The sequence below is a fragment of the Ambystoma mexicanum genome, chromosome 4q (assembly GCF_040938575.1).
Source record: "Ambystoma mexicanum isolate Mex_15411 chromosome 4q, UKY_AmexF1_1, whole genome shotgun sequence".
Taxonomy (NCBI): Eukaryota; Metazoa; Chordata; class Amphibia; order Caudata; family Ambystomatidae; genus Ambystoma; species Ambystoma mexicanum.
In genome coordinates this window covers 902,145,852-902,158,554 of record NC_090928.1, presented here as the reverse complement: position 1 = coordinate 902,158,554, position 12,703 = coordinate 902,145,852, and the positions used below count along the sequence as shown (strand labels likewise).

General features: G+C 39.4%; 1 protein-coding gene across 3 annotated transcripts in view; it reads right to left on the bottom strand.

Moving 5' to 3' along the window:
• THADA (THADA armadillo repeat containing) overlaps positions 1–12,703 on the bottom strand; it is a 2,999,906-nt gene that overhangs the window by 268,709 nt on the left and 2,718,494 nt on the right. For all 3 annotated transcript variants that reach the window (XM_069608464.1, XM_069608463.1, XM_069608465.1), the window contains exons 32-33: positions 6,811–7,217; positions 6,237–6,361 (exon numbers count right to left, since the gene is read on the bottom strand). In XM_069608464.1, coding sequence (XP_069464565.1) covers positions 6,237–6,361; positions 6,811–7,217 — 532 coding nt within the window. The remainder of the gene's footprint in view (positions 1–6,236; positions 6,362–6,810; positions 7,218–12,703) is intronic.

Below are 12,703 nucleotides of genomic sequence, written 5' to 3'. Positions count from 1 at the left end.
GCTACAAAATAAATAACATCACTCATTTTTTGCATTCTTTTATTAAAGTGTTTGTGGCTAATAACAAAAACCTTAAACACTACATAAAATGACACATATAAAATTAAAGAATACACACAAACATCCAAATATTCACATCATAATATAAAACATTACACTTTGGTTCTTTACAATTCATTATACTTATCAAATTACTAAAAACCTTATAAATGCTAAAATAAAATACATTTAAAATAATTCATTTAGGATCCACTATTCACCTTTTCAATTCTCTTAATCACTAGCTGCCACATGGTAATACAGATTATAACGCAGGAGTATATTTTGACCTCAGTAAATATATGCCCATGTTTGATCTTCCCTTACGGTATTAATACAATTAAAATCTCCAAAAACCTTTATGATAGATATCTTTTAGGGTTGAGCAACCTGTTAATAAATGTCTGGAATTCTCTCCCTCCATTTGGCATAATCGGCAAAGTCCTTTCTGTCTAGGAATGGCATACCAGCACCAAGAAGTGACTGTAAAATAAATCTTCTCACCTTGGGGTTCCTGATATTCACCATATACTTGGCAGGACCGTCAGTGGTAAAACTTGTTTTACATAATCCACAAAGGTAGATTTTTTCCCCAATTCAGACAGGTTAAAATCCTTAACCCAAATGTTTGCTTTATTTTTTATTTCTCTGGCTGCCACCCCAATATTTATCGGATAATCAATTTCAAAACCAATCATATCAAAAAAATACTGAATGTCCTCTAGCCATTTCTTTAAGGTCTTGTGCTGTGGATCTAAATAAAGTTACTTATCGAACAGGTTGTATATCAAGGTATGATGTGTACTCTCTACAACCTTCTTTAAGTAAAAGATACTTGTGGCCATCTTTTCCAATGTGGCAAGGGATGTGAGCCCTAGCTCACATCGAATAGCTTCAATGGGAGTCGAAGAGGAAAGGCCCAAGGTGCCACACCACATTCTACTTTCCAATTTCGAGAGCCACTTAATCCTATTGCTCCAGAACACCTCCATTCAATGGAGGGCACATGGCATAGTACAGATTTTATATATTATAATCATACCCTCCATAGAGTTGGCTCCTCCACAGTCAGCAAATCTTCTTATAACATTAAACGTTTTAACAGTTTCACTAGTAATGTCAGAAGCCAATGTATTAATACTGAGAGAATCCATGAGAGGTATTCCCAGATATGTGTATTTCTCAACATTTTCAATAGCGTCATCATTAATTTTCCACCTGAAACTATTGTACTTTCTTTTTGAGTTAATGACCATAATCTTGGTCTTTTTACGATTGATGACTAGATTATTTACTACAGAAAGTTCCTTTATAGTTGTGATGCTCCTCCGAAGACCTATGGGACTGGTGTCAATAATAACCAGGTCATCTGCATATGCTAACCAAGCAATGGTCTTGGTTTTAATACGGGGAGGAAAATTCCTACATTTAGCCAGAGCAATATCAACGTCTGAGATATACAAATTAAAAAGCAGGGTGCTAATGTGCAACCACTGCTTACAACCATGATTAATGGTAATTCGTTGGCCAAGTCTAACCTGAGCAGTAGTGTTGGTATACAAGTGCTGGATAAAATACAAGATATGGGGATGAATGCCAAAGCCCTCCAGTTTATGCCATAGGATTTGTCAATCCACAGCATTGAATGCCTTGCTGTAATCTATGAAACATATATACAACACAGTCAATCTCTCTTCCTTGGCCTTGCGTACTAGGTTCATCAATGTCCATAGACCAGCAAAGGACCCACTCCCTTGCGAAAGCCCACCAGGTGGATACTATAATTATCTTATATTCTTTAACCCAGCTATTGAGATGATCAAGCAAAAAGGAAGGGAAGATCTTGGTCATGGTATCCACCATGGCCATTATACAATCATTATCTTTAATTTCTATGGCCCCATTCTTATGCACCACAATACATATTGACTACATACAGCTATGAGGTATAATTCCTGTCTTAGTCACCAAAATAAATGGACATGGCCCAATTTCTAGTGTCTTTTTTTAAATAATCACGCTCGCCAAACTGTCTGGTCCAGGAGCCCAAGACGATTTAAGACTATTTATTTTATGTTCTAAATCCTCAACTGTAATGTCCAAAGGGCCCTCACCTGCCAGGTAATCATATCAGAGAAAGAACTCTGATTCCTTAGTATCTCTAAAATACATACCTTGTACATAAGTAAACCAGGTGGTTTCCTTTATAGATTTAATTTTCCTTTTAGTAAGAGTACATTTTTTTAAGTGCCCAAAATGTCTTGGGGTCCGAACTTCTAAGTGCCATAAACATAATAAGTCAACGGGCCGATGCCTAAGAAATCTTGTGCTTACGGATCCAGTTCTTGCAGATTGTCTTTAAATGGGAAATCTCACTATTCCTTTCCAAATGAGGTATTGGCTTCCGTGTAGTGTATTTGATGGACCTTTATAATTGTTTTTTCCTACTATTGCTATTTCGTTAATTCCTTCAGCACAAGTTCTTTGATAATAATGGTTCCCCAATCCAGAGACCATAGTACAAATCACGTTAATTACACCATCATACTTAGGGATTTCAACAATAAATGAAAGCTTCTCTTCCATGGTACTTTCAAAACAATATGTATTAAAGGTAGATACCTTCTTTTTTGTCTACATCACCCGATTACCTGCATTATTTACCTGAATCTCACCTCCCAATTTCTCACATACTTTGTTCATCATCAAATCCATTTCAAACCATAATATCTTGTGGTCACTAAGCACCGTATCTAGCAAGTGAAGCCTTATAATGTTCTCAAATAGATTGTTTGATAACAAAATGTAATCTATCAGTGAGAAGCAATGACCATTAGTCCAAATATAGGACCGTTGGCTTGGATTCTTCAACGTCTACTTAAGCGAAATCAGATCTTGTACAGTAAAAATTCATGCAATAGCTCCTACGTACATGCTGAAATGTCCAATGCGTGTTGCATACCATTCACTTTATACTGATTTACTAAAGGGGAGCAGCACGTGGGTATACTCTATTTCTACCATATAGCACCTGATAGTTAATGTCCTCAGCAGTGATGCAATAGCTTTGGGGCCGTTGCAAATACCACTCAGCCATATTAGCCTCCAACACTTGTATTATCATCCTCAAATCTTCATGGCTGGGTGATTATACATATTAATAAGAAGATGTTCCTGTTTGTTAGGCTTATGGAGGTCCACAACAACCGCCAAGATAATTCAATTCTTGTTTGCCAATTCATATTCTTTCATAAGAAGACAGTTTTTAACTCCTAACACCAGACTCCCAGTGGGCCTACCCTTGTTATGACGATCACAAACCTTAGGGTGATTTGATAACCATCAAGCGAGTAACTACCCAACATTCAAGTCTCCTTTAAAGGAATATGTCTGCTGCCAAAACGTAACCCTGCCAACACTATTTGAGGTAAAGGAGCTGAATCCTTTCTGAATGTGGTGAGACTATTTCCCTTGTATCATTCTCTCATGTTCTTGGTTGTCTGGCAAGCTGTATTTTCAGGAGTGTGTTGGTTTATTACAAGTATTTTGAGTGCTAAATTGTTCAGATTCTGTATATCTTTTTGCATTGAAGAATCTTCCCCTGTTAAAATCTCCTGCTGTGTGAACCTTTCCTCCACCTTAAGCACTTTTTCGACTTTAAATCCCTTTTCCTCCAACCCAAGCCTATGCTTAATGATCAGTTCCACAATGATAGGTGAAATTAAATGGACTAAAGACCAATTTTCTTCTTTCACCGACCAGGGTAATTCTACCAAATCAATGTCTTTGGAGGTGAGAAACACGTAAGCCAATACAACTATGTAATATGGATATGACGTTACTTCTATTTAAAAAGGGGCTGCCTTCCCAGCTTGAATTTCATCAATTGTTATTGATATGATATGATATTTATTTGTATCGTGCTCATACACAAGTGTTACAGAGCACGACTAGACAAGGGAGGGGAACAAGGGAGAACACAGCACAACATAAAAACGATCTTACTAGGCCCAGTGACATTGAGAACGTGCAAGTGCATGGGGGAGGGGAAAAGTGCATGGAAAGGGGAGAGTGGAAAGTGAAGAAGCCGAGGAGCGCAGATAAATAAAATAAATAAAAATTTGAGGCAAACTGTGGTAGTGCAGCCAGCAAGTGGCAAGTGCTGTGTTTAAGGCGGTAGACTGGGTAAGTCTGAATAAGTGCAGAAAAAGAAAAGAAAATGGGGGGGGCTGTATGGGTACAGAAACAGTCCCCAGTGCAAGGGGTGGCCAGGAGGCAGTGCAGGAAGGTGGCAGGGTGAGCAGGTACCTGGGCTCAGAGGACAGAGGGTGGCCAGGTGCACAGTGCCAAGAGAGCAGATCAGCAGGGGAGAAGGGGAGCGAAGGCAGAAGCAAAGAGGAAGGTTTTGAGGTGCTTCCGGAACCAGAGATGGACTATTGTCCTAGTGCGATACTTGGTGTCCCATTGTTCCTCCAACGTATAATGCATCATGTTCATCCTAACAATCTTGGTAGTTTCCATCAACTGGGGTATTTGAATGATATCCTCACACATAACCTCTTTAGAATGAATGTTAGTTTGCTGAAATGGTTGACTTTCATTTCTTTTAATCACGTTGGACTTTTTTGCCACAAAGACAATTTATCTACCATCTCCTTTTTTCCAATTGTCCAACGGTTTAGATTTATTAATGTTGGTCGGCCCTGTAGGTTTACGTGTCTTTTCAAAGGTCAAAGCCCTGCTTATTCCAACTCTCCCTCACTATAAACCGTAGAGATATCAGACACCACACATAATGCTTCCGGGGCCTCCCTACTTTGTTTCTTTTTGGCGATAGAAAAAACATGAGCTTTGTGCTAGACATGATTAATGCCACGGTTATGTGATTTGTTTTTCTTAACCAGAGGTGTCTTATTTCTCTTATTATAAACCATTTCTTTACTGAGCATATTCATGTTAGACTCCCTATGTGTCTGAATCAGACAATAATCATGTTGCGTTTCCATTGCCTGTATACTCATTACCGAATTGTGTTTCTTTCCTTCCAATGTAGTCAACTTCGTATTGTCCACTTCAGCCTCTGTTGATCCCTTCTGGGAGTTGGCTTCCTGCACTGTATCGACTAAACCTACTAGCCCATTCTTAATGCTCTGCTGTTAACAATACAGAGAATTGCAGAGTGATTACAGGACTTTCAGTATAACCATAATTTCTGCCTGTGAGGGAGCGCAGGCCTAAACAGTCTATGTGTTTTTTCCTAAATCTGGAGTTTTGGATAGGTTACCCAACGAAGCACGAATCTTCACTGGCTCATCAATATCGGTCAGCTCCGAAATCATTACGGGCATAGGTTCCTTCTGGAGGCTCAAACAAAGATTTAAAAGGGAGTTATTATCTATTGGGTTGATGGCGGAGATGTCTGCTTGCGTCTGCACTTTACCTTGTTTATTAGTTGAGTGCACTTCCCAGAGATCCTTTTCAATTTGTAATGAACCTCGCCATTTCAAAAAGGCAGTAATTTTCCCTTTAGTAGCCGCATTTGACTCCTCACGATTTATGAATGAATTTGCCACTGCATCAGTAATGTTATAATTTTTTTGCATTTTTTTCACCTTAGAATTTTTTTATTGTATTACCTACTGGCAGTAATTCTCTCTTTGCGTGGTCAGCGTTACTGCGTAAAGAAAATTTAATGACTGCAGGAATACTATGCTTCCCGTAAACAACAGGAAGGAGAGGACTTACTTCAGCCGGCGGTGTCCTTGCAAATATGAAATACAATTCGTGTTCTGGTGCCTCCTTGACCAGCCCTTTTGCAGGACCACTTCCACTCCACTTCCTGCTCTGTGTCCCGTGGGTAAGTGAGGTTTTGTAGATCTTCGCAGTCCCTGCAGCTCGAATGCCACACCTCCAACAACAGGCAGTAAGAAAATACTAAAACACACAACTGCTGTAGCCCACTGCAGGACCACTTCCATTCCACAGGACCACTTCCACTCCACTTCCCGCTCCCATCACCAATGGGTATTTGTAAACCTCAATTAGTGGCAATTCCTTGCATAGGAGAACAGATTGAACTGAATAAATTGAACATTTGCGAAATCATTGCAACTCTTCTTTGTGCTTTGTGAATAAGGTTTAACTATACTTTGTTTATTCAGGTATTTATAAAAGCAGTGGAAGCAAGAACACAGTACCTGTGGTTTGGGGAGTCTGCAATTCTCATAATCCAGGTGAAGTTTTCATGTTTATCATTCTCTCTGGAGTGTTCTTTGCTAGGAAGTAGCTGTTTGGCATCCATGTGATAAAGGATTCCAAGCACCTGAAAAAAGTATTTAAAGATGATCAGCATTCATGAGCCTAGCACTGCAGTCCTGCACCTCACACATTCACACGAGTGACTAATCAAATACCCCTGGCACTCTAATTTGTTTTCTGGGATACCTTTTAATGCATACCCAGCACAACAGTGCCGATTTAGGGATAGTAAACCACAATTGTTATAAAGCAAACAGTGTAAATATACTGTTCAGTGATAGTATGTCAATGAAGTCAATAACTGGCTCTTACATTTTGCCCTAAGTTGCCATCAAGAAATGTCGACTAAATATAAATCTAGAAATAAAAACAAATTAACATTTCATGGTGTAACTGGAGATGTCGCAAATAGGGTGAAAGGTACAGAAAATTATATATGTTAGAATTATATCTCAGAGATATTTTTGGAAGGTGGGAACTATGTCTGTTGCATTCCATAGGAGACACACATACCTTACAGAAACAGTCTGGATGATTTTCTTCAACTGCCAACTTCAGGAACGTTTCCTCAAAACCAATTAATAAGAGAGTTGTACCCTGCTCTATACTATGCTGGGAGTCTACCGGCTTCATCCACAACGCTACTGCTTCCAGGATCAGCAGACGCACTTCATGGAAGTCAGATTGTAACAGGTGCAGCACCAATTGGTGGGAATCAGCCTCCACTGCCAAAGAAAATGGACGATGATTTGCGAGCTCAGGGTTAACGATTAATGATAATGCTGATATGGCAAGTTTAGTGATGCTTTGGAGATACTGTGTTAGTCCAGGGGTGGCAGAAGGGTGGAGAGCTTTACTCATCAGCTCAGAATCCATGACAAGCGAATCAATGTCCGTCCAGAATCCAGTAACTACAACATCTGCAAAACAGTGTCAAATGTCATGAATGTTAAAGGAGAGTATACAGTGGATCAAAATGGCATAACAAGATGAAAGCATCAATGAAGCTCTAGGCCCTGATTTGCAAATCATCAAAAGAATACAAATATAACAATAATTAGGTTTACATTATGTTTACAATCGTTGCAGCGTGGCACTCTTCAGAGGTGTTACCAAATACAGGTAAAGTTCCCAACTTTTTATCTCGGGGGATTAGAACTCAAAGGGAACTAACTCTGAAGAGAAAAACATAAGGTGAGTCTTATTACCCCCCTTTCCTTTACCCTAATGTTTCAAAGTGACCAACAAATGATGATTAAACACCTACCATGTTGATGTTATTGTTGTAAAACATCATGAACCCGACACATAAACGATAGTTACAAAAACCAATTCAATTTAATGATCACATATTGTGTATAGATAAAAAGGCACACATTGCCACATATATAATATTACACATTTCAAACAATTCAGCAGTTCCACTTTAATAAAAACTTTTTTTGATAAAAAGAGACAAAAAAACAACACAAAATGTGTTGGCAACACAAAATGTAGATATTTGAAAAACACTTTGTTTGCAATAAAATCCCAGTCAGTGTAAATGAGTATTTCAGATGACTGTCGACATGTTTCGGCCATGTTTTGCTTCAGACACCATCTCTAGTGTCTTAGATTCTTTCTTTAAATCGGCCATCTTCAAGACAATATTTCTTCACAAAAAGTCAACAAAGACTTAGTATCCCAAGGGTTGATCGACAAGACCAATCCTACAACAAAACGTACAAAAGGACAAATGTCATATGTGAAAGCAGATCTAAAACATTTCATGAGTTCAAGATTATCATAAAACACGTGTAGACATTATTATTCTACAACAAACACATTTAGACTATTACAAATCTAAAAACATTGGTGAACCACAAACAAATATAGAGGTCACTTTGAAAGAGTTAATGTAGCATCGGGGCAAAGTAAGGAAGCTGGTCATCACTCCAGCTAGTCCAAATTATCTAGGCTCCATAGTAGCCCTAACTCGAAACAAATTAAATTACTTTAAAGGGAGAAACGCAAGGGAGCACTGCTACATCTCTGTTCCTCCATTTCATGTGGAGCCCTTGGTTGAGTCCACAGATATCACATTTTAATTGGTGAACTATTCAAGGCAATTAAATGGCCTAACTCATATTGAAAAAGAAAGGGGAGGATGGAAGGGAAAACAGACAGATGGGGGGGGGGGAACAGGGGTGAAAAACACAAAGGCATTATTTCATGGCGCACCCCATTGTTTTTGGTGTCGCATGTTTGTTGACACAGTGTGGAAGCAGAATTTTGTGAAAAATCCAACCATATGTGATGGACAACCGACACGTGATTTTCCTCAACACCGCTTGCTCGCGAATTAGGCATAAACTATGACCACATACGCAACTTCTTACATCACATGGCCCCTTACTGAGGACACGAAATACAAATGTACATCCACTTACTGTTTCTAGTTTATAAGGTGTATACAAGGTTCCAGCATTGTTATGTGCATGTCTCAGAATTTAAGGCACGGCTGGTTGTTCCGCTTCTTCAACCATTTTATATATGCAAAGGTATTGAGGGTGTCGTTGTTAGCACAGGATTGCGGCCCGTGTTGAAGGATTCCTCTGCATTTACTGGTAAGTCGCTTGTCCCGGCGGTCACCTTTTTGAATCCTCCTTTAAATCTTTACAGTAACGTGTGAGAGCTGCATATGTAGCTCAGACATCACCTGCTGTATTGAAGATTTCCTCTTCTTTGTGCTTTTGTATTCCCTTCACTCTGTAAAGAGATTGCGAGGGAACGTTGACCGGCGTGTGTACGACACCAGCGTTGCACACTGCTTCAATCAACTCCTGATTGCGCGACCTATGTCGCATTTCCAGAATTCGAGAATATCGTGAATGCAAATAGGGTAAGCATTTTGTTTTTTAAATGCACGCCCTGAGACTGTGCATAACCCTAACTTTTGGGGTGCGTGGGCACTGCAATAAATAAAACTATGTTTGCCAAATACCAGCACAGATATGCTTTACACTGATCCCCCCTTATGTGTACATAGGGAACTGCGGACATGTACACCTTACCTATCTACATGCATATATAAAATGGGTGAAGAAGCGGAACAACCCAGCCGTGCCTTAAATTCTGAGACATGCACCTAACAATGCTGGAACCTTGTATACACCTTATAAACTAGAAACAGTAAGTGGATGTACATTTGTATTTCGTGTCCTCAGTAAGGGGCCATGTGATGTAAGAAGTTGCGTATGTGGTCATAGTTTATGCCTAATCCGCTAGCAAGCGCTGTTGAGGAAACTCATGTGTCGGTTGTCCATCGCATATGGTTGGATTTGAAATTCTGCTTCCACACTGTGTCAACATGCAACACCAAAAACAATGGGGTGCGCCATGAAATAATGTCTTTGTGTATGTTTTCCCCCCTTTTGCCCCCCCCCATTTGTCTATTTTCCCTTCCATCCTTCCCTTTCTTTTTCAATAAGAGCTAGGCCATTTAATTCCCTTAAATAGTTCACCAATTAAAATGTGATATCTGTGGACTCAACCAAGGGCTCCACATGAAATGGAGGAACAGAGATGTAGCAGTGCTCCCTCGCATTTTTCCCTTTAAAGTAACTTAATTTGTTTCGAGTTAGGCCTACTATGGAGCTTAGATAATTTGGACTAGCTGGAGTGATGAACAGCTTCCTTACTTTGCCCCGATGCTACATTAACTCTTTCAAAGTACCTCTATATTTGTTTGTGGTTCGCCAATGTTTTTAGATTTGTAATAGTCTAAATGTGTTTGTTGTAGAATCATAATGTCTACACGTGTTTTATAATGATCTTGAACCCATGAAATGTATTAGGTTCTGCTTTCACATATTACATTTGTCCTTTTGTACATTTTGCTGTAGGATTGGTCTTGTCGATCAACCCTTGGGGTACTAAGTCTTTGTTGACTTTTTGTGAAGAAATATGTCCTGAAGATGGCCGATTTAAAGAAAGAAGCCAAGACACTAGAGATAGTGTCGGAAGCAAAATATGGGCGAAACATTTCGACAGTCATCTGAAATACCCATTTACACTGACTGTGGGATTTTGTTGCAAACAAAGTGTTTTTCAAATAATATCTACATTTTGTGTTGCCTACACCCCGTGTTTTTTCATTGTTTTTTGTCTCTTTTTTATCAAAAAAAGTTTTTATTAATGTGGAACGGCTGAATTGTTTAAAATGTCGAATATTACATATATGGCAATGTGTGCCTTTTTATCTATACACAATATGTGATAATTAAATTGAATTGGTTTTTATAACTATCGTTTATGTGTCGGGTTGATGATGTTTTACAACAATAACATCAATATGGTAGGTGTTTAATCATCATTTGTTGGTCATTTTGAAACATTAGGGTAAAGGAAAGGAGGGTAATTATACTCACCTTATGTTTTTCACTCTGCAGAGGTTCCAGGTGGTGTATAATGTAGTAAAAAGAAAAATAAATAAGCAAATGGTTCTGAACCATTGGAAATACACACTCCATCACTTTCTATAATTTGTTAGCGTGTCTGAGTGATTACAGAAGAGGCCATCCTCATGAAACTCACAGCAAACACCACCACAGAAGGAGCTGGCTGGCCCAAACTTCTAGACCACTTCCTCTCTGCACATGATTACAAGTAGCACCCAATACATTTCCCTCTAATTGGGTATGTCAGTGGTGTCCAGCCAAAGGATCTAAAACAAAAGGATCAAATGCCTTTTGGTCGACACCAAAAGGACCGAAAAAAAGGGTTGAATGTTTTTTTAAATTTATTTATATATTGTTTTAGTTTGGTATGCATACAAAAAATGTTAAAAAGAAAAAACAGGGGGTTGGGAAGAACCCCCCATATAAAAAAAAGGGCATTTGATCCTTTTTTTCTGATCCTTTCACCTACAACCTATGACAGTGAGGTGTTGCTTGTCAAGGCAAAGTAAACAATGCATTCAAAGAAAGTCAATACCCAGGCCTCTTATGAAGCCTCAAACAAGAATGAAAAATGAATTGAAAATGTTTGCGTTAATGCTTCCAAACCATCAGTAAGACCTTCCAAGTTCCATTACATCAAGTGACCAACCTAACGCAAATCAGTCCAACCCATCCCAAAAGGTGAAGCGCAGCACCAAACTGCTATTTCATGCCTGCAAGACAGAAAAAAAAGCAAAGATGTGGTGCAGCCTCGTCATTCGGCTCTAAATGCAGTGAGCAGTGGATCAATTGTCTGCACATACAAATACTACCTGTTAGATTCAATAGAAAACAAAACATGTGAGGGAAATATTGGGAGTTGTTCTATGAATGTAATGCTCTCCTTGTGGCTATCCTAATGATGAGATCTCACATGCGGGTTCCTTTGCTGGGATGATTGATTCTAGTAACGCTTGACGGGTTAAGGTATTTCCAAAATTGTGGCATGATGGGACTGACATGCATTTGATGCTCTTCCTGACATTCCACAGTGCAAGCATAAAGAGCGAGGAACACCGCAGACAATACCTGCAGACTACCAATAGTGTTTGCCAAACTGGTGTGGGGATCTGCTCCTGAACCTCCATGTCCTGCGTTCCTTCAGCCTCACACAGTTTTAAGTATTCCCTTGTGTCTCCTTACATAGTACTGGCTCCTTAGATTGACTCAGCAGTAACAGCCAGATGATAAACTGTTTGTGAAATTACTATTTCCTTAGAGACAGAGCTTGGGACTAAAATACCTACTTTACATTGGAGTTCATATCCTCTAGTCGCAGAAACTATTTATTTTGCGATTTGACCTTTTTGGGCCACTACTCATTAAACCACAAATGCACAGATGTCCTTATGAGAGAGTTACAAGTGGTGTTCAGAAAGAGCACAGCAATACCATGACTCCTCAGCTATTCCAATCCAACAACAGTTGAAAGTGGTAAACAAGTGAGTATCCACCAGGCAAATTCAGATGAAAATTACCCGACAAGCCAAAAAGGAAGAACACATTACATACCTCTTGGTAATGTTCTTTCTGATGGATTTTCCTCCCAGTGATTCCTCATCTATGGTATTTTATCTCCAGTGCCAGATGACAAACATTTTTTTCACTGCCAGGATGGGCAGAGTGGCCCCATGCTGAAGGTGATGTTGCTGGCAGTTTCTATGGGTCCGCCTCGCCACATAATGTCAGTCCCACCTTTCTCCCTAGCACTCATCAGCGTAGGGATCATAGAACAGATGAGGTGTACGAGCTATCCGACAAGAGGGCAGGTTGGGGGGGCTAATCCCGCACAAAGAACATTACTGAAAAGTAAGTTGTTTGTTCTTATAATGGATTTCTTCCTCCCATAGCGCTGTATAAATCTGGAGGACAGTGAGAGACCACCTGTGTCAGAAAACTCTGGAGGACAGCTCGGCCAAAGAGAGTGT